The sequence below is a fragment of the Corvus brachyrhynchos genome, unplaced genomic scaffold (genome assembly GCF_000691975.1).
Source record: "Corvus brachyrhynchos isolate BGI_N302 unplaced genomic scaffold, ASM69197v1 scaffold5, whole genome shotgun sequence".
NCBI lineage: Eukaryota > Metazoa > Chordata > Aves > Passeriformes > Corvidae > Corvus > Corvus brachyrhynchos.
This window is the reverse complement of record NW_008238321.1, coordinates 11,780,665-11,802,952: the sequence shown is the minus strand read 5'-3', so window position 1 is coordinate 11,802,952 and position 22,288 is coordinate 11,780,665. Positions and strand designations below refer to the sequence as shown.

At 43.8% G+C, this 22,288-nt stretch overlaps 2 protein-coding genes across 2 annotated transcripts in view; one reads left to right on the top strand and one right to left on the bottom strand.

Annotated features, from left to right (window-relative positions):
* LOC103615462 (putative RNA exonuclease NEF-sp) overlaps positions 1–3,789 on the top strand; it is a 14,968-nt gene extending 11,179 nt beyond the window's left edge. The window contains exons 17-20 of the mRNA XM_008633519.2: positions 14–233; positions 762–955; positions 1,554–1,663; positions 3,557–3,789. Coding sequence (XP_008631741.2) covers positions 14–233; positions 762–955; positions 1,554–1,663; positions 3,557–3,626 — 594 coding nt within the window. The 3' untranslated portion in view covers positions 3,627–3,789. The remainder of the gene's footprint in view (positions 1–13; positions 234–761; positions 956–1,553; positions 1,664–3,556) is intronic.
* A 1,539-nt stretch (positions 3,790–5,328) lies between these two features.
* DCUN1D3 (defective in cullin neddylation 1 domain containing 3) lies at positions 5,329–21,373 on the bottom strand. Its single transcript, XM_008633517.2, has 4 exons — positions 21,286–21,373; positions 20,418–20,493; positions 15,157–15,689; positions 5,329–13,261 (listed from the first exon to the last, which is right to left on the bottom strand). The coding sequence occupies exons 3-4, from the start codon at positions 15,585–15,587 to the stop codon at positions 12,778–12,780; spliced, it is 915 nt and encodes a 304-aa protein (XP_008631739.1). The 5' UTR covers positions 15,588–15,689; positions 20,418–20,493; positions 21,286–21,373; the 3' UTR covers positions 5,329–12,777.
* Between the last annotated feature and the right edge of the window lie 915 nt (positions 21,374–22,288).

Below are 22,288 nucleotides of genomic sequence, written 5' to 3'. Positions count from 1 at the left end.
GCATCCACCCCAGGTCCAGAGACCAGTCACTGCAGCCATGCTGGACTGCAGTGTTCTGATTAAGGAATTAGAACTGGATGTAGAAAATGAAGGTGTGATTTATGTGGCCGGTCTGAAGAAGTCATTAACAGAGACAGACTTGCAAGAAGAATTCAGCCAGTTGAAAGACCTAGAAACACTGTTCCTGCCAAAGGATCTTCAGAGTGGAAAGCACAGGAACTGCTGTTTCCTCAGTAAGTAGCTTCACACACAGCCTGTGTATTTCCTTCAAATAAGCTCATTCAGCAGCCCCTGGGACTTTGCACAGACACAGCAAGAGCTGCTGAAACTCAGGTATGCTCAAAGGGATGGTATTTAAAATGCTGCAGTGGAAGCACATACTGTTTGGAAGAGCACTTTACAGCTAAATATTTAAGAGGAAAAAACACCTGCTTGAAAAAAACCCCGAACATTTACTTAGAAAAATTCCAGGGTAGCTACTGGAGCCCCTCACATGGGTACTTCCATGTGAGGGCTGGCTACTGTGCAGCTTCACACAGATCAGTAATCACCTCTAAAAGGTGAGAACAGCTCAGTGAGTGCTGCTGCAGCTAACTGGCATTTCAAGTCTGATGTTTATCTGCAGCGAGATGAGGATCTGCTTGCTGCAGTGATTTGTTTCTCATCTCCATCCTGCTCCACACCTTTAGCCCTGCCTTGCAGGTGCCAAGGAGGGCAGCAGCAGCATTGCCAAAGCATGTTCCCTTCTCTTTGCATTTCAGAATTCCAGAAATCACAGAGTGCCATGGATGCCCTTGAAGCTATAAATGGATGGACCATGAAGGGTAGCGAGCTAAGAAGTAGGAATGCCCTTGCTCCAGGTCACCTCTGGAGATGGATTTGGCAAATGAATCACAGCGATGGGAAACAAGGAAAACACATCTTCTATGAGCAAATGGAGCAGCTGTCTGACTCTGTGAGTGTGAGGCTCTGCTGATGTTTGTTGCAATTAGTGAGGAGGGATTGCCCTGGGAACCTGGAGTGGTAGCTTTGAGCTGACGTCACTTTGAGGTGCAGAGCTGCTTGGGACAGAAGGGTCTCCTTGTGCTGGAGCAAAGGGGCTGCCAAGAGCTCTCTTCCACAGAGCAGTTTGAGAAATAATACCACATGAGATAACGTGGTGTTTGCAGGGTATTGCATAGCCTTAAAACCAGCATAGCTGCACAGAGCAGTGGGTGGTGCTGCCCAGGAACTGAAGCCTGGCACTGGAGAGCTGACAGGGCACAGGTGGCACAGGAGTCACAGGGAGGGGTGAGTGGCTGCACAGCAAAGAAGAGCTCTAGTTGAGAGCTCTGGAGGTGGAGCTCTCATTTTTACCTGGAGGGAGCTGTGATGCCATTTGAGTGGGGCACATGGTTGTCCCTGCAGCTGGGCCACTGCGCTGCCAAGTGCCAGGCAGAAGTGGCATCACTGCTGCCCTCACCTGTGCCATCCCACAGGTCAGCCTCCCCACACACTCAGAGGTATAACTGCTGATGAACGAGGGACTTTAATGCTTCTGTTCTCTTATGCAGGAGCAGGATCTAAGGAAAAAGGTGAAGAAGTTAGACCACGATATCAAAAAGCTTTATAGAAGCCTGCAGAATAACACCCTGTGCGTTGTTCTCTTTCCTGGTGTGAACAGGTAACTTGCTGCCTATTTTGCAGAGAACCAAGGAGCCGAATAATTTTGTCTTAATCTATTAAAAATTAAAGCCTTGCACAAGGAAGAGAAAGCCCAAGAGAAAGGCTGAAGAAGCTGTTGTACTTAATCTGACTTTCATGTTGGGCCAATAAAACCTCAGGCCTGCGTTCTGCCCACAAAGCAGGCCTGAGCCAAATTCATGTATCTTAGGGTCCACAGTGCTGATTAATTGTGCACATCTTAGCAGTTCACTCATCTGCCCTGATGGATGTTTCATCCCCATTGACAATGAGGTAAGTTTTATGTGGCCATGAGAGAATCAAGCAGAGTTTCCACAGCAGGCAGGTTTTTTGGGGGGTTTTGGTGGGGTTTTGTTTGGTTTTTAAAACCACCTACCAGTTGTTGTGTTGTGGTACTCCAATGTATGTGCTTCAGACACAGCTGATCAAGGAGGTGGTTCATGCCCTTATGTGATGGACAAAAATGAGAAAACCCAAATATGTTCACTGAGTCCTTCAGCTCTTTAGGAAGGAGCGAGTTGTGCATTTGAGTTGGGCTTCCAGCTGTAGTGAGCTTCCTGCATTTCAGCCCCTGGGGCCTGAACTGCCATGCTCTGCTAAATTATTAACCAGAAAGGTTCAGTCTTCCCTAAGCAAAGCCCTGGTTCCTGAGGACATACTCCAGCAGCTTTCTGTGCTCTCACTGTCACTGGTCAGCCTAATAAAGGTCACATCTACCTTTGCTTTTCTTCTGTGCCCTTCAGCAGAAGGGGCATTGTTCCCTGTGGAGACATGCCCTGGAATACAAGCAGAGCCAGAGCTGCTCAGCAGCATCTTTTGCCTGGCTGGGCAGCCATGCCAGGTTCCCCTCCCTCACTTCCAAAGCTTCCTGAGAAGAGCCATGATGCTGTATAATCCTGTGCTCCCAGCTGTGTCCCTGGAAGAGAGATTGATCCGAAGCCAAGAGATATTTAGGCTTAATGGCAGTGACAAACCATTTCAGCCAAGGGCTGCTCTTGGTGTGATTTGCTCCAATTGTTCAGTTACTAAAACTTAAAGGAAAAAAGATAATTTTTAAAATTTGTCATCTTCAATAGAGCATAAGTTGTTGTTCCCCCCCCACCCCCCCAAATTGTAGCTTACAAACTGAACCAGCAGCAGTTCCTGCCTCACCAGCAAAGCATTCCCTGCAGGTCACCCTGAGTGCAGCTGGGATTCAAACACTGCCTCAGTCTGACCTGGCTGTGGGCACTTCCATGCATGTGGGCCTTGGATCAGCTGCTGCTTTCTTTGGGCTAAAACTGCATCAGTTTTTACATTTCTGAGCAATCATTTGCCTCTTCTCTATGCCCTGTATCGCCTCAGGTAGCCTGCACACTCACCTGTCACCCCACAGGAAGGTTTGAGGCTGTGGGTTGCTGTCCACACCATGTGTCCTTTGCAGCAGTCACCAGCTTCAGCACATCCAAATTTACCTTTCGACGGCCATTTCCAACTATTCTCCCTTATCACAAGCTTCCATCACTGAGGGGTAGGAATCCCACCAGCAGAACAGGTGGATTCAGGAATCTGCATCCACAGGGAGCCTGTGGAAGCCCACAGAGCCTGGTTCACACTCTCAGGCTGCTGAGTGGGTTAGATGGGAACTCCATCTCAGGCTGGGAAGGGCTTTCTTGCCAAGTGAGGTTCCTGTATTAGTGTTTCCCAGAGGACCAACAGTTCAGAGGAGGCTTCTTGATTAAAAAGAATGCCAAGTAATTGTGGGGTGGAAAAAGAATTAGTTTTTCAATGTGCTGACCCTGGGGGTTACAGTCCTCTCAGTACCAGCCCAGCAGGGTTATGTGCATGGAGGCTGAACTGAGCAGAACTAACACACTTCTTGTTTGTGTTGCAGCACGCATGGATCACAATCTGGCCTTGGTCTGATGGGAATAAAAGATGATGAAGGGAGGAGCACTTGTTAAACTGCCAAGTTTTTAAGCAAAGTCTTTTGTTAAGATATTTTTAATTACTTTAAATATTGATGTCTTTGTAAAGATCTCTTACCATAAGAACAATAGGCTTTCACTCTGTATCTTCTACAAAGTCTAAAAATAAAAGCCATTCAAAATGTCTTAAAGCACAAAACCTTTTCCATTAACCCTTCTTGCTGTGGGAAGGTTGAGCCAGGGAGGTGCTCAGGCAGCGCTGGGGCAAACCGGGGCCGTGCTCCATAGGAGCCGGGCAGGATTGGCCTGTGGGATGCCATTCCTTGTTGGGAGACCAAGCTGCCAGCTGGGGCATCTTCCCTGCAACATCCCAGCCCATAAACCAGGCAGCCAGGTTGGTGCAGAACCTGCAGCAGCTGCTCAGCAGTTAACAGCTACCCCAGGAATTGTGTGGATTTCTGGAACCGTGCGGTGCCAACTCCTGAATTGGAGTCGCTGCCTCCTTTCCGGGAAAGTGCTGTACTTAGTCCATGGAAAGGAGGAATTGGTGATTCACACTTCTTGGACAATCTCCACTTTCTCCTCCCTCCCTGACCACAGCCACGCTCCCCTCACACGCACAAAAAAAAAGAAAAAAGTTTCCGTGTGGCTGTAGGAGGGGCAAGGGGTGTTTTAAGGAAAGCACATGGCTGTGTGCACTTTGCAGAGCGTGGCTTTCCACAGGGGGCTGCAAGCAGGATGAGGCGATTTGCAACCTGATAGCTCCAGCCCTGTCCTTTGCAGCCATTGCCACCTAAAGTAGAGGCTGCTTGACCAGCTCTTGTTAACATACAGAATTTCCAAGCACAAGGATGCTTAGAAGAGCTTCTGGCACTCAGAAAAAAAAATTGAAAAAGTGTAAGGAAATGTTTGTCAAAAGGTTTGACCATGAGTTGAGGGATTTTTTCATGTGAATTGGAATAGGCCAAGATAAAGCTGAAATAGCTATAATTCCAGAAATTACTAAATACAGCTGATGGAATATTTACACCCTCCTACTTTCCAACCCCAAGTTCACTGCGCTGGGTTCTCTCTTTACATTGGGATTTGGAAGCTGGGAATTGCTGCATGGAGGAGCAGGCACAAATACAGGCAAGCGGGAGAAAGGCAAGTTCAGCACAAGCCCAGAAGCAGCAGTGAGCAGGCAGGAGATGCTCATGTCAGTGTCATTAAAGACTAAATTTAAAGCCACCTGAAAGTCAAATCTATTATTCAGCAAGATGAATGCAGCCAATTTTTTTCTTACAAAAAGGTACTTTGGTCACTCCAAGTGAGCCTGGCATCCTTTGGCTGCAGCTATTGCAAACTGGCGTAAGGACCAACATCCATGCTACTCCAGAATGTGAAAGGGAGCCAGTGCCTTCAGCAGCAGAGCCAGTCCCTGCTGCTGAGCCAGCCCCGCACAGACCAGGGCCCCAGGCAGCTCAGGGCAGGGGGTGAAGGGCAGACTGAGCCCAGCACTCATCTCTAAGGATTTGCTCCTGTTCAGGCTGTTCACATTCAGCATCTCCTTGTTGCAGACACCTGCACTGCAAAGTTGAAAAAAACCAGCTAGTTTTCCTTCCACACACTTAAATGATGTGGTCACCTCCCTGCAAGGACTAGGTAGGATTCAGTGAGCATCCAGGAGTCCTGCTTGAGAAACTCACATGACAAATAAAACTAGCCAGAGTCCTATTCATAGGCATGAAAAAATAAGTAATTTGTCCCTTTTTAATTGAAAAATGTAAAAAGGACTTCAGCTTTAAATAAGACATTTTGTACAAAGCTTGAGCACAAAAAAGTGAACACCAAAGTGTCGTTATGTAAACACCACAAATGTTACTCATTTGTTCAGTAACGCACAGAACAGTGTGCGAGTTCCCCGTCCAGTGGGTGAGATTTCTGTAGCTGTTCCCCTCCCCTCAGACCTTACTGGAATACAGGAAACCCAGAAGCTTTGGAACATTTACAAGCTACAGTAGTCAGGATACATTGTGACTAAAGGATTTTTTTTGTTGGTTTTTTTTTTTTCTTTAAGGGATTGGTCATTTAAATATACAGAAGTACAATAATCTCACAGGTAAATGAATGGCAGCTTGGATTAGAAAAAGCACCAAAATATTTAATATACATCTGGCACAAATTTCACAAGAAGTCAGTAATGGACAAACCAATGCTTTGCTTATAAGAAAAGGAAAACCTCAGACTGTACTTAATGCTCTTCTTCCAAAAGGGACACAACAAAAACATTGCACTCAGGATTGCTATCAAGTAAAGACAACCTCTTATCACACCCTACTTGCATTGTGCCTTAGATTGCACATTCCATAAGATGCTGTTTCCATTCTGTTCCAGACACCAATGGTGAGAAAATTTGATGTAAGAAAAGTAACTGTAAAACTACAAACCAATTCAGTAGATTGGGATTCAGTAGATGCATTGTCCTGAAATTCTCCCAATTCTCCTCTAGATCAGGTTTCAAATTTGGCTGCATCCCCTTGAAAAAAAATCCTACACGAAACAGAATTTACTCCAGCTGTTTTCAAGCATTACATTTACACAGCACTTCTGATACTGCTGTCCCAAAGAGGACCCACGGGGCTGCTCTGTGACACGCAACACATTCATCATTTCCCAGAGTGAGAAAACTGGCTCATACAGGGTTATCTCCTGGGTAAGTCTGAAAAGGCAAAACACCCCCGGCACCCAGCCCGGCAGATCTGACCCTGCCCACCCTCGCTGGTTACTGAGGAGCCGAGAGGCCCAGCAGGGAGCGGTGCTCACAGGAGGTGCAGTGACAGCCACACAAAGCCTGCTCCCGTTGCTTCCTTAGTTACACCGAGTTCCTTCTCTGGGAGCAAACACCACCAAAGTGCACTCCTTCCATACGGGGGGACTCGAGGCTCAACTGGGGCCTCGCGATCCACAAGAGAGAAACGAGGCTGCACCAACCAGCGCTCCCAGGCCGACCCTTCTCCACAGCCCATCAGGGCCCTGCGGTTGCTTCATTCCCTCAAGACCAGCCAGTGGAAACCCCAACAAAACGAACAGGACAGAACCCTGCCAATCCCATCCATGGCTCCCGGAACTTGAGTTACTCAACAACTAACAGCACAAGGCCCCAAAACCCTCCTGCCAGCCCATCTCTTTTTTAAAGACTACTTCAAACTTACAGATAAGAAAGCAAGTGTATTTTTAAATAACTTTGTTTAGCATGACTTAAAAAGTCACAACTTCAAAATATGGAGCACTAATCTGTGAAGTCCTCTAACATGTAACACACATGGGAGTAGCAGCCAGCCTTCAGCTCCACCGATACTCTGTGCAGGTTTGCCACCTCTGGTCACACAATCTCCACTCTCATGGGCCCAGAGAAGAGCAAGAGTCAGCAGCTGTAACTGCATAAAATGGCAACATTCAAGTAAACACGCTGCTTCAACAGTAGGCAACCTTTAGTCCAGATATAATTTACAGGGGGGGAAAAAAGAAACACTTTACAGCACAAACACTGGAGATGAATTTTTTTCCTGTGTGTGAAATGACATGTTATCCAAAAAGGGCTTATCTGAAGAGTGCAATTATGCAAAGATAGAAACTTATTAAAAATTAAACAAAAAACAGTATTACCTACAGAACCTGTTGGATTTTCAAAGACTGAGGATTGCAATAGTAGCAAGGAACCGCTGCAATGTCAGTGATTTAAGGCAAGCTGTTAGGACAAGAACGTACATGCTCCTTTTACCTTTTATCTCACATGTCCCCCGTTCTCTTGAAATACGTGCCCGTCCTGATAGTGCAAGAGGTCACACCCCAAAACCAGCCCTCACACTGGAAGAACCTTGCAGCAGCAGTTGCTACAGCATCGCTCTATGGGGGATTTGCCGTGACAGCAACTGTGTTGCAGCTTGCTTTGGGGGAGGAAAGGAAGGACACAGATGTGTTGCATGGAAAAGAACACCCCCAATGCATTCATGAACACAGCTGAGCACCGAAGCCACTCCGGCATCTCCAGTTCCCTTGAGAACGCTCCAGCTTTGCTCAAGCACAAGGGTTTTAACCTGAGCATGATTCTGACCTCAGAGAGAAAAAGGATGAGTGCAGCCTTTGCACTTTCGCAGCTCCCATCTTTGCTGGGTGTTACAAGTCCAGTCCAACATGGAACAAAACACAGTATTTTTGATTAAAAGAAAAATACACTCATGGCACTGCATCAGGTGGGTTCCTAAAGCTTTTCAAGGGCAAATGAAAAGGCTGATGGCTCCCTCTTGGGGAGCAGCTGCTCCATCTTCAATTCATTGTCAGTCCAGGCAGCCTGACCAGGGAAGAGGAGGTGTGGTGACAGAAGCCCCTGAGCCACAGGCCACGTAGCTCTGCTCGCTCGCTCTATTGCACTCCAAAAGTAGCACCCGGGAGGACCAACTCTTGCTTGCAGCTTGACCCGGCCCCCTTCCAAAGGGTCCTTTGCATACAGGTTAAATGCAGGATACCAAAACTATGGCAAATAGATAATACTTAACTTGGGTCAATTAAAAAAAATAGATTACTCATCCAGGCATAAAATCCTGGGACAAAAGGATGGTAGCCTTAAACTATTCAAGTCTAAGAACAAGAGGTAGAGATACCTACGTACTTCATGGTGAAGGAGTTACAGCCTTCTTTCTGTCTTACAATCTCATGAATTTCACTTCAGTTCACACTATAAAACCAAAGGGTCAATCTTCAATAATGCAGAGAGAAAATGTTAACACTGGTGGGTTCGCTTGCACACAACAAAATTTAAGCAGACATTTTGCTTTAATACTTATTTGAAAAAATATGTTTTTCTCTATATTGAAGCACTACCCTGAAGAATTTTGAGTTTCAGGTTAAGCATCTTCCTTTTTTATATGAAAGGCTAAATTCACATGCACACACTTTGAGCAGAGTGGGCTCAAGGGAAGAACTGGGTGCCCAATTTACTGATCACACTGCAGAACACAAGGCTGCAAGACCCAGAAACTCACAATGACTATTATTTACCAAAGAATGAGAATGATGTAACCTCAGCCAACAAACTATATCACAACTGAGGTGGCTATTAACTACATGGTTTCTTTAACTTTGCTGGGCTTTTTTTGGATACAAGGCTTAGAACTGTAAGTACAATAGTTATGTTGACAGTGTCACAAAAAGTCTAAGGTCACTGGTCAGTGCATAGGTCTGGGAACCACGGGTGACAGGCTAGTCCTGGATCCGTAGGTTCTTCAGGCTCTGATGGACACACAGAGAGTGAAATAAAAGTCACCCAGTAAAGCTGCTGCTGCCCCCAGCACTGTGACCACCCCCGGTCCACGGGAGGAGGGGCTGCATCCCTCTGCCACCAACCCGAGCCACTCCCTCCTCAGCAGAGCAGCCTGAGCTCATTTCACGCTCTCAACTGTGCTTGGCTGAGAACTGTCCTGGTTCAGAGCTGATCCAGGAGATCAGCCGGGCCAGCCCAGGGAAGTGGCTCTCACAGTCCCAACTGCCAGAGCTGCAGCTGCTTCTGTGCCACCTGCCACACCTTCAGTCATTTTCCTGTGGTCCTTTCACTAGGATTGCACAGTACTAAAAAGCTGTAATTCTCCATGTAGAATAGCACCAGCAGCAAGTAAACTCACAATTTGGTGGTCAATTCCAACTCATTTCCTCGGTCATGTTTTATGGCCAGCTACGGGTGGGATCTTTCAAATCCTTACTTGAATCAAGAGATAGTCTTTGACCTCAGAAATGCACCCACACGAGTAAAAATTAGCGCAATTAAGCCTCCACTTCATATGGAAGCCAAATCTTAAAGGTGTTGCAAACTGTAATATGGTGTAGGTGGTGTTTTATTACTAGGGACTAAAGTTTACAGGAGTTGTATTTCTTTGCATATAAGAGAAGGCAATAAAATGCCACAGATTGTGGATGTCAGACCAGTTTTCCAGTATATTACTCTATCTATATAGTTATCTATAGTTATTTATCCCAAGTTGCAGCAGATTTACTACATGCATAAAGTTTCCTAATGCATAATCTAATTTTTTAAAAAATGAAACAGTTGCAATGGTTTCAAGGATTTCATGAGAATCACTGCTCACTTACAGTCCTGTGCCCTACACAATGAAGAATTAAATTATATAAAAATGATGAGTGAATGTATTTGGCCTGTTCCACAGATATTCACAGTTTAACCATTAAACAAGCACATTTTCAGAGGCTCCAATATTATTAAAGACTTCTCAGAAACACACACAAACCCCACTCCCTCACCCCAGCATTACAGAGTCCGGGCGAGTCTCGTTTGGGATCACAAAATCACCAGGCAATCCAAGAGAAGGTCTGACGGCCTCGCCCACTGCCAGCACTGCCAGAGAGCTGCACCTTCAGCTCCTGCTTCAGGAGTTTAAAACTGACACAGGTCTGGTGTGCATTCTGTAATTAAAGGACTGAAATCAGGCTAAAAATAAGTGATACTTTGCTAGGTAGATCATTTGGTTATTTTTGCAAGTACCCGGCCCAGTGGGTGGAGTTGCTCCTGCCCGGCTGGAAGCAGCAGAACAGGAGCAGGGCTGTCCCCCACACTGAACACGTGGGACTCGGCCATTGGCAATGGTATGTCCTTTTCCCAACAGGAAACCAGCTTTGCCCTTCGTGTGTGTTCACCTCTGCCTCTAAAAGGAAGCTGTATTACATCTGATACATTAAAATGGCTGAGCCTGATGTGCTACAGATTGATTTCCTCACTGCTGTCCACATTCTAACTGCAGGACAAACACCTTCCTTAAAGAGCTCTGTCCCTCATCCTTTGGAGCTGCTGCATGCTAGGGTGTAAATCACAAGCTGCCATGATCTGGTGTGCAAGCATGCACTGCCTACCCATTTGAATAGTTACTCTTCACATTCTGGACATTTTAGATTTCCTTTAGGGGGAAAAAACCAAGGGATGAACAAAAGCATTTAACACCTGAATGAATGAAGAGTCTCAAACTTACAAATACAGTCTTCATTTACTATCAAATCATCTTCCTTTTGGAACTTTTCCTAACAAAGCAGCCTCTGTTGGGAAATTTATTTTAGTCTTTTAAAAATAACAGCACCAGCAAAAGTCTCACCATAAATTCAACGATTCCAGCACAAGTGCTTTGGCCTGCTTTGCTCACCAAATCAGAATAAGGTTTTGGTGCCAAACACTTTTGTGCCACAGAAGGTTAGAGAAGCAAGGACAAAGCTTTGGGTGTATTTACCCAAAAAACAGCAACTTCAGGGTTCTCCTCCTGCAAAGCAACAGATTCAGCTGCATCTAAAACAACCACATTTGTTTTCCACAGCTTGTCTCCCAGCAAAAGTAGCATGGACTAAACTCTCCTTTTATTCGATGAAAGAGATGCTATCTGTGGCTTGTGGGTTTGTTTTTAAACAGTTTGCACTACCCACATTTTGTCAGTGATTTATGACCTCCAAGCCAAGCTACTGCAGGGCTGCACACCAGCAAAGCCAGTCCCAGAACTCGGGCAGATCCTACTCCTGTTTCTGCTAACCCCCCTGGGGCACAGCAGATGTGCAAAGCTGACATCCTAGACCTGGTGACAAGCTCACCACTTAACACCTGTTTCCCTTTAGCTTTAAAACCCTTATATCACAAAAGCCATTAGATGCTATGGATGACTGTCCAGAATTTTTTTGTTTTGGTTTTGTTTTCTTCAGCTGAAGTTGTTTTATGATCCTGAAATGCAGCTCTGAAAATAAACAGTGTGTAACGGAAGTATATCAAATTCATTAAGCCAGCACTTGGCTATAGAGAAAGCCTTGGCAATCAATCCTTTTACCAAAAGGTGTAAAAAAGTTGACATACTAAAATTAAAAAAGGTAGCATCAATAACCAAAAAAGTTTCAACCAGTGTTAATAAAACTCCCTTTAAGTCACAACAATTTCAACAGGCAAATAGTCCCAATACAGGCATTGTAAAATAATAAATTGACTCCTATCCAAGTATTATCAAATCAGTCTAAAAATGACTCATCTACACTGTTGTCATTAAGAACACATTAAGAATTCACTTTTTCATCAGATGCCAATATTGTTGCTCCAGAAAGTGTGGAGTATTAACTGCAATTTAGCAATTAAACATATGCTTTAAAAAATTGGTTTGTCAATATTAATGCAAAAGATAGTTCCTTACATAGAAGTACTGTGCTTGCCAGACAAGTAAGGTAATACTTTAGGTATAAATCAAACAAGTTAAAGCAGAATTATACCACAGTTTTCCTTGAAGACTTAGGATTTGTGTGTTGCTTCTGTCAATGTTTAGCAAACTTAAGAAGCAGAACCTTTGGTTCTTTTAGTCAAGTAAAAATATTCTCATGTAACCACAAAAATACAACTTCCAGAGAAAATGGAAGTCCATCAACAAGTCCACTTTCAATAAAACTGAGGTAGTACTGCTCTTTTATTACATGAATGTGTAAAGAGATTTAGATACAAATCATCATCTACCACTCAGTTGACTGACAGGTACAGTAATTTTATAAAACAATCCCAACATTTAGTTTGAAAGTCCAAAAAAAGGAATGATCTGGACTCCTTCACTAGGAGTTAGCTCAAAATGGGAATTAGCCATATTACAAAAAGCTGTTGCTTATGTTGGTTTTTAGAGCCTTATTACCCAGGATTAATGCATTTATAGTTAACACTGCTGTTCATCTTGGTATAAAACCTTAAAATTATTACAGCCTAAAATTTCAACAATGTAAACAGCACTACACACAGTACAGACCTGCCCTGACAGATGTAGTATGAAAAACTTAATCTGGCACTGTATAATTTAGCAATGTTAATTTAACCTAACTAAAAAGATCTACATTGTGCAAGAAGTATCAGACTTATTTATACTAATCTGAAGTCTTAGGAAAAAAAAAAAACCAAACAAACCAAAAATGCTTAACTTGTAGCCAGGGTCAAATATTTCAGGGCAAGAATAAAAGGAATAACCAAAATTAAGAAAGTGCCTAAAACATGATACAGCATTTTAGAGCCCTTTCAAAGACAAGGCAGAAAAAGGTGTAAAGTAGAAAAATCTGGAGCCTCGGTAATTTCCAGAAACATCCAGAGTTTACATTTCATGAAGGGCAACAAGTCGCTTTTGTCACTGCTGCTCGGCCGCCGCTAAGTCTGTTCGTCTGCACACAGGCCCTCTGTGTCCGAGGACAGAACACATTTGGTTTCCTCTTCCTTTTTCCTTCGCTCCATTTCCCACTCCACAAAGGTATCAAAGAGACTCGGCCAGGCCTCGTCCTCGCTGTAGTTGCTAAGGTCCGGTCCAATCACCTGAGTAAAATTTAGAAACATGTTCCACGTGTCCCGGGAGATTCCCTTGATTCCTGAGGGGTTCTTGATTAGGAAGTGTAACCACTGGTCCAAAATAGGGGGCTTGTTTTGGGTGAAGACTAATTTCCAAAGGGCAATGGCTATTTCCCGATGTAGCGACCTCTGTCCTTCTTCAGAGTCCAGGCCAAACTGGAAGGTGAAACGATAGAGATCCTTGAATTTATCTTCCTGCTTGGCTTCATTTAGGAGGCTGGGGAACCTTGCACAAATGCCATCAATGCTGTCTGCATTTATTGCTTTGCAGCCGTCAAAAAACTCCTTCCTGTTAAGCAAGAGAAGAGAAGTCAGAGTGAGCCCTTCCCACCGACCTCGCGTGCCAAACACGTCCCGTCTCCGTTCAGCTGCATCAAAGCAAAGAGGACCACCTGGACAAGACAAGGTGTACCCTCAGACCCAGTGGCACAAAGGTTTTGGCAAGGGGAGCTACTGGAAAGAGAGACAGTCCCAAGGCCTCAAGTCTTTAAGGCCTGGGGAACCACACACAGCCCCCAGGTCTGCTGGGGCACTGTTAGCCTCTCAAAGATTCTGCTCTCTGGCTTTTCTGGACATTTCCACATCCTGGAACACCTTTCACATTAACAAGTGAATCTAATTTACCACAGAAGAAATTCCATATGTTTGAAATGTTACCCCAGCTTGATTCAATACTGCCCATGGCTAAATGCCCATGCTCTGGGTGAGCTGTTTGCAAGAGACAGTGCAGTTCACTTCTGCTTTTCCTTGGTTTGTGGTTGCTCTTCCAGCCTGCAAAACCAAAAGGGAGCCACTGGTGTGGGTCAGCAAGGCACTTGCTGAGAGCATGGAAGGGAGCACGGCATCACAGGGGCTACAGCACAATGTATCAACACTGCTCGAAGCACCAGTCCTGTACCAAGTGGGTACACCTTCAGCTCCAGTTTCTCTGATGCTCCTGTCCAAGTGTTACAACCAGCCAGGAGAGCCAGCAGGCTGACACACGAGGGAAGACAAGAGATGGAGCAGCACCCAGGAGAACAGACCACGCTGTTTTCTTTGATGGAAGAAGTCCATCAGCACCTGTACCATGGAGCATGCCCTTCAACAAATCTAACCTCTCACCACTAGATTTGTCCTCCCCAAGGAAATTAAAACCCGTTTATAATACTCATGGTAGCTGTGCAGAATCACAGACACTACTTACAATTCCTTTACCATCTTAGCAAATACCTGCATCGCCAGCCTCCAGTAAATCCACATTTGCATTCCAGAGTAACTCATCCTTTTGACACACACCCACAGCCACAAAGACTCTGAAGATGCTGTTCAGTGCACAGCAGAGGCTTGGGTCAAAGCTCTGAACACCAAAGTAATTTTGAAAGTTATAAGCTCAGTAAAAATAGGCAGCATTACTCAAACCAATCTAGGTAGACCAAAAAACAAAAAAATTCCTTCTCTCCCTGCAAGTCTTGTAGGCAGTCTTTACTTGCTCTTACCTGGACATTGCTAATCAAGCTGGGGGAGGCTGCTGCAGTTTGGGTTTGCCTGTGGGCTTTGTGGGATAAGTTTTAGCCCGTCCATTGTTTCCTGTAGCATCACACATGCTGTCAGCCTGCTGACTGAGGCCCTTGTCCAGCAGGGCAGACAGCACTTTGAACAGCAATCATTTGTCAGCCAGTATGAAACAGCTACCAGTGTCAAAACCCTCACATTTCCTTCCCTCTCTATGCTTTAACAGGATTACTCTTGGAAAAAGACATTAAGTGTAACACTGGCTGCACAGGAACAATTCTGTCATTCTTTCACAGACTGTTAACAGAGTTAGTAGCAATTACTAAAGAATCTCACATCACTTTAAAGGAAAAATTAATTTCAGTGTCCAATCTCATCACCATGATAATGCTGGATACAGTAAATTGCTTTTGGTAAATCAGGAATAAATTAATGTCTACAGAATCTCACTACACTGTTCATCACAAGCAGCATAATGGCCAAAACCACATCATCTGAAATCCAGTGTGAGGGGAAGGGGAAAAGAAGACAATACAAAGCTTACCTTCTGCAGTGGTAGGAATTAATTTGATCAAAATACAAATGTTAGAAGAAATAAGTAAGTGAAGCTAATGAGGCTGTCTCTCCAATGTACTGCTGACAGGATACACTTAACATATGAAAATAATTACAAGTTCTACAAGAACTAACCTTGTAAATTTGCACATGGTAGCAGCCTGGAATTTCCAAGCCAAAACTAGTACTTTAAATTCAGTGGGATCAACACAGAGGTCATTGCAAAATCGTTCCATTCCTTCTTCCAGTATGGCATCTTCCCGCTCGTCCTTATACCTCCTGAATAACTCCCCAATCCTTTGAAGAGAAGATTCCTCTGCACTGCAAACAGAGTCTTTCTTTGTATCTCCAGAAAACGTCGGAGGCTGACTGGACTCAACGGCAGCGTCTGTTTTCTTTGTCCCATTCACAAGAATGTCTCCTGAAGCCTTCCCGCAAGCTGAGCCATGGTCGTCTTTGTGGACTGCACTTCTCTTGCTGTGGGACTTGCTGCCAGATTCTCTTTCCCCATTTTTGCTGCCAAGGGTAGAAGAAGGATTCTTGCACTTGGTGACACACTGGCCCATGATGTTGCAAGCCCAGCTCCTAGCGCGGTCCCCCTGCCCTTGGACACCCTCGCAGCTGCTCTTCAACACATCTCACCATGCCATTAGCAGCGCTCAGCTAACCTGAAAAACAGTTTCAGAGTCAAACTGCTGTGTTTCTACAAAGAATATCTGAAGTATTAAATGTGGGATAACATTTGCCATTAAGCGACCGACTTCAGGATATTTAAGGTTTGTGTACTGCAAAGGAGCAGTGTACACAAGGCTGGTATATGCCATAAATTTCAGGCAATTTCAGGCTGTTTTACCTAGAAAGCAATGCAGCTCACTCAGTGGCTGCACTATACTAACGGGTCCTAATAAAGGAAATTCCTAAAATTCTTACTGCAGCATAGGTTACAAAGAGGTTGATTCATGTACAGGCTTCATCGCGACAGACTCGTCTAACCCAGAAATATTTTAAAGGAAATGTTTTTTAAAAGTATACCCACACTTTATATATAGAATATAAAACACTGAAACAAAGCAGGGAAGGAAGGACGGGGACAGTGATGGGACAACCTGGCAGAGACCTAAGCACTGGATCTAGACTGTACCTTCAGCAAACCAGCAAAAGGGGCTTCTCAAGGAGGTGGGGAGGAGGGAGCTGGCTGTTGGCTGTTTTTTGGGAGGAGGAGAGAGAGTGGAAGTTGTGTGTTTGTTTTTAAACAGAGTTTGGAATCTAGATTTTTGTACTTAAAATATACACAGAATGTGTTTGCAGAAAGGAGGCAACACTTCTTATGCAAGAGGGTGTTCAGGAACAGTTCATTGTTTCAAGTGGGCTCCTCCCTTCAGGTAAGGAGACAGACAGGGGAGGGGGCCTTCTTAATGAAACTTCTTCAGACAGACACACATGCAGATAAGAAGTAGTAATTCCAGTTCAGAGGGTTTTTTTTAAAATAAAAATTAAAATGCCGAAATGATTTCATCATACTCTCTTTTTATAGATCACAAAGCCCTGCATATTTGGAAAAGATATTTTAACCACAGAAAAGGGTTCTCCAACTTTCCCTGTTAAAACCAAGCTAACACTCTGACACTGTCCTATCAGCGAGCAGCCACACCATGGACAGTCCATTTCTCAGAAATGTCAGCTCCAAGAAAGCAATTGCTTATCATATTCCTCCTTTACCCACTTATTTGCATTTCACCTCTGCTGTCAGTTAGGCAAAAGCTTCAAACATACAGATTGCCTTGACTTTGTGTACAGCTTCCAGTTTAGAATTAGAACAAGAAAGAAGAGAGACAAAAATTTAAAAATCAAGAAATACAATAGCTGTCATGTCAGTTTTACTGTATTCTTTCTTGGGCAAAGCTTTACTGAGACTGAACCCCTCTTCTAAGCTGTAAACCAACAGCAGCAGCAAGTACAGATGAATTCTCAGATATTAGGATTACAAAAACAAATCTTCTCTCAGCCATTATACCTGTTTTGACAAAACAGCACCTGTGCAGCTTCATGAGCAAAAAATTTTGCCAGTGGAACTACAACAGCCAAGATGCTGGATTTCACTACCTGGCTTCCCTTTCCCTCCCCAGTCCCTTTTCTTAAGCACATAACCCATACACAAAACTAACAAATACCTATTTTTAAGAAGCCAAAGGAACAAACATATTATATATTCTTTCATCACAATGCTTTAAAGATGAACTTTGCAGCATCATTTTTACAGGCAAGCAAAGTTTGATTTAATGTGTTCAATAAATATTTTAATTAAAACAATTTTTAAAAATTAAAATCACTAAAAATAGTTATTTTAAAGGATTCATAAAAATATGCATGTCAATATAAACAATCCATAAGACAATTTCACTGGTCCTTAGTTCTTCACAGCTCTGTCAGTTGCAAAGCACAGCCTGGCACTGATTTCTGTGCTGCCAGGTGCCTGAGTAACATCGTCCTCTCCAGTCTACACCAGTCATTATTTCATTACACCAAAACAAACAGGATATTAGTAGGCAGTGTAAAAACTGCTTAGTGATTAACTCCCACATACCAGCTTTTCCCCCCCTCCCCATCTTTAAATTCATCAGAACTCAAGTGCTCAATCTACACTAATTCTTGTTCTTCCATCAGTTTCTCAGAGGCAGCTAGCACCACACTGGACAGATTTTTCTTTAGAGAAAAGCATGCAGGTAAAAGAACAGAATAAAAAATCCTGAGTACAGACTAGTATTAGAGCTTAAAGCAGAGTCTATGTAGTGTAGAAAACTTTCTGCTCAAAGATGTAACAGCAGTTATTAGCTATTGTGATTTGGAACAGCTTTTCCCTGTGGGAAGGTTAAGGAACAGCTGCCTATTAGTGAACAGTACTTTCCTCTAAAGTAGTCAAATCACACACATCATAATTGACAGATTAATCGAATTCACTCGAGGAATCCCAATTTAAAGGGCTTTTTTTAAAAAAAGGCAGTTTGCAAGACTTGTGTCCATAATTTTCCTAATACAAGTGACTCATGCTGTCATGCTTCCTAAGCAACAGCTTGTATTAACGATGATAACAATCTCATGTTCAGGTTTACAAAGTGACATCACCAATGTGATGAAACTGATGGGTTTTAAAGACATTAGCTGTCACAAAAAGAGCATTACAATACATAGAAGGAAGAAGTGTCCCACGAGCAGTTTTCAAAAACAAGCAAGCCCAATAGCATTAGCCCCTAGAGCGCAAGCTAACCACCTCCCTCACATCGTACCCCTCTAACAAACACATTTCCTGTACTCCTACTTGCCTTACAAAGAGCTGAATGCTGCTCCTGAACAGCCACTGCCTGGGCACTGCTAGCACTGCTCTTCCCTGCAGCAACTGAGTTCTTCCTTCCTCCTCCCCCTGCTGAGGAGGTTTTCAGAGCACAATCCTACTCCTTATGAACAAACACTAGAAGATACTGATGTACAGTTGCTGAAATTCCTCACTTTTCTTCTACATGAAACTTGATGCCATGTGCCAGATACTTAGAAGCATTCTACCCCAAAAATAGCAAAACCAGCTCGGGAAAAAAAAATCCAGACTGCATCCGCTGGCAGCTTGTGCATGTATCTGGTTTTGTAAGAGAAAAGTCTTCTGGCACTCCATCAGTTACCCTTTTGTAAATTGCCTTCGCTGAGCTGGATCCACTTCACTAACTAGTCACCTCCGCTTCCTACATGACTCAGGTTTCAAGGCATGAAAGGAACAAGAGCCTCGGAAGGAGATAGAAACAAGTGGGAGAAGCCGGCCCTTTTGTTAAGGAAGGCTGGAGAGAGGATCTAATTGCAGCATCAGGAGCTGCAGTGAAGGCAGCGTTCAGGGAGTGGGAGAGAGCACCCTCAGGAAGGTGAACAGGGCCGTGCGCTCGGCTCCAGAGCACAGCGAGTGTCCCGGCTGCGGCAGCGCCAGGAGCTGCAGAGAGATCACTCCCAGCTGGGTCAGGAACTGCCGGTATAAAGTTCTCGTGTACCCCAAGGTTACACCGGACTGGTGGCAAAGCACCAATTCCCAGAAGGATCAGTGCCCAAAAGCAAAATTACCAACAGGCTTGTGCAGCATAAAAGCAAGACATAAAAGGCAGCAGTGACCGCTACTTTTGCCATTCTACTAAAAAGGATCAAAATTCAGGGCTAAGGTTGGAATGTGCTCAGCACTTCAGGATGCAGTGCTCCCAAAGAAGTCTATTACTCAGAAAAGTATTGAGCAATGATCTCCAGTACATATGAATCACCAAGATGCCCATGAGGCCGTCTTCCACATCACAGGATCTGCAAAGCAGAGATCCACAATGACGTTCTCTGCACCTTTCTAGAAAGGAGTCAGCAGCTGGGAACACAGGAAGATGAGTGCTGGTGAATACAGCCAGCTAAAGGAAAGTCACCCTCTAAGAACAAAGGATGTGCAGAGCCATATGGCCCCACACATTAAATGAAAACCTAGAGAAGATTACAAAGGCCTTAGCTAATGCTTGGTGGGGCTTTTTGATTTGGTGAGGGTTTTGTGTGGGGTTTCTTTCTAAGTGCTGTAAGGAATTTGCAGCATTTTTCCTCCATTTTCAAGTGACCAGATCACACATAACCCAAATTTGAAGGGAGCAAAACAAAGTGACTCAGTAATAACTCTCAATCATACAGGCACACCGTGGAACAATTGAAAACAGCAGCAATGAAGTGGGGGGGAGCTGGCAGGAGGAGAGAAGATGCAAAGGAGATATTTAAGTAACCCTGTATTTTTCTTTAATGACTGATGTTATTGTAGCAATAGAAATTATTGGATATGTCCAGAGAATAACAAGCAAAACAAGCATTATGCTGTTTAATAAAGTGTTGCATCAGAAGGTATTTATAATGAGTTTCAAAACACAGAAAGTATCAAGAGAATAGAGGGAAAAACTTTCCATACGTTCAAGAAGACCTCGAAGACAAATTTAGGAAATCTCATAACAAAAGGGGAGACAGCTCAGCCAACCACTAAATCCCTTTCCAAGTAGCATTGCACTAGCTAAGGCAAAGACAACATTGCTAGAGCTTAACTAAGCCTCAACCCAGCCTCAGCTTTTCACAAACACTTGAGCATAGTCTGCAAGAATTTTACAGAATTCCGCTGTGCATTATCTACCTTTTAATGGACAGGGATACATGACTTTTTGACTTTAAAAACAGCTGAGAGTAGGGAACAGTATCATGGGTGCTCTGTCTGTTTCCAACTCTGAACAGATACACAGAGCTTCCCACTGGGGAGGCAGGAGAGGATCACTGCCACTGCTGAAGCAGAAGCAATTGCTGCTCTAACAATTGTGCTGGACAAGTGATCTTGTAAGCAAACATCTAACACTTACTTAGTTTCAGCTACACAGGGAATCATTCCACTAGCTGCACAGCTTCCTTTAGGCTCCCTGGGTTCCACATAGAATGCTGGAAGACAAAAGACCACACAAATCTTTACATTTAGGAGAGGCTATGAAAACCATGAAATGCACCAAATCACTGAGAACCAACTGTGTATTTAATAAAACCATTCAGAGCCAAACTCCATTTGTTCAAAGAGTCATTTTATAAAATACTACTTCACTTTTTTGACTTATGAAGTAGCATTAACACCATTAACTCTGCATTGTCATATAAACCATAGAACAGGTACTGAAAACAATAGACAAATTCAAATGTTTGTTAGGAGTAAATAGACACTTCCGGATACTTTTATGGCTTTCAGCATGGCAGAGTTAATTCCTCATTTCATGCACTCAAAGCAAAGCAGAGGACATGCTATCACTGTCACTGCATGTTAGCTGAGCGCTGTTTAATCTGTGAATGCCAGACAGCTGCTACCTAGCAAAGCATAATTTGGGTCTGGAGAGTAATTCTCTTTTTTCATTCTCTAGCACATTCTTTTCCATGTTTGTTTTCCCATGTTCAGTCGAGCTGGCTCAACTTCACTTCTCTTAAATTCACAGCTCTGCTGTATAACTAGGAACCTCTGAAGAGATGACAGACAGAGGTATGTCTGGTTTGTGTAGCAAGAGCTGCAACTGCAGCCCCTAGTCAACACCTCTGCATCTGATCTAGAAGAAAAACACAACAAACAAGAAATCTCTGGCAAAGCTCCCCTGCTCTACCATACTAACATAAACACTAAAACATCTTTACAGCTCTTAGTACACCTAGGGAGCAGACAGGTGATCAAAAGCTGCCTTGCTGCATACTTACCTTTACAGGAGATTGACTTCTTAGGAAACAAGCAGGAACATTAGCTTGTTCAGAGCTTTCTGCAGCAGAAAGAGGGGGCTCAATGTAGAAGGACAACCATAAAACAAGGTCTTGTCATACATGCCAATCTCCACATGAGTTTTCCCCGAACCTGAATCCTATACGTGGATTAGGAAAATCTGACTGACACATAAAACCTGCTTTAGACCAAAGCTGTTGATAAGAGCTTTAAAAGCCCCAAACATTTCAAAATGCCTGGAAACTCTGGGGTGGTACTTTCACTCATATACACACACAGAGCAAAAACATAACTCCACTGAACCATTTTTAGGCATTTACTGTTGAGATGCAGACCAAAAAGTCTACTCCACACTGGGTTTATATACTCTGCTCTCAAACTTCATCTTCCACCAACAACCAACCACCCTTTTTCCCTCCTCCAGGGCTTCACAGCTCTTTTAGCAGACACTCCTGTGGGTGCACAGCCACCAGCCAGCTTAAATGTGCAGGGGAGCAGAGGAGTGTCTGCCTCTCTCCCGGTGGAAGTACTAGCTTGAACTTCTTCCTATTTGACCGTAGCATCCCATGAATTTCAAGAATTTAAGAAAATGTAACATCTGGCACATCTATGTTAATTTCTTCTGGCCTTCTGCATCTACATAATTCCTTTTATAAATCACCAGGGAGGAAAGAAGAAAAGGGAGGGACACAGGGTGCTGTGCAGCCTCATTCCCCAGGAACCTAAACTGAGAAGCAACATCTTACAGTTCACATTTTGAAAAATCATTGTCATGGCAACTTTTTGCAATAAACTACTTTTCAAACATATTTGTATTTCTTTGGAAAAGATCTATGATCCACCAAATCTACATTTCCAGTTGACTTACTGCATGTACTGGAAGCAAATACTTATTTCAAGTTCAAAAGAAGCTGAATCTGATGGAGATCAGCCCTACCCAGCAAAAGCCAAACTTTTTCAGGTTGTTTGAAGTAATTTTCATGT

Bases quoted from the DNA above. Each gene is read 5' to 3' on its own strand.
- DCUN1D3 (XM_008633517.2), bottom strand. From the start codon at position 15,587: ATGGGCCAGTGTGTCACCAAGTGCAAGAATCCTTCTTCTACCCTTGGC. The intron at 13,262-15,156 runs GTTAGTTCTTGT...CTTGCTTAACAG, and splicing joins ACCATGTGCAAATTTACAAG to GAAGGAGTTTTTTGACGGCT.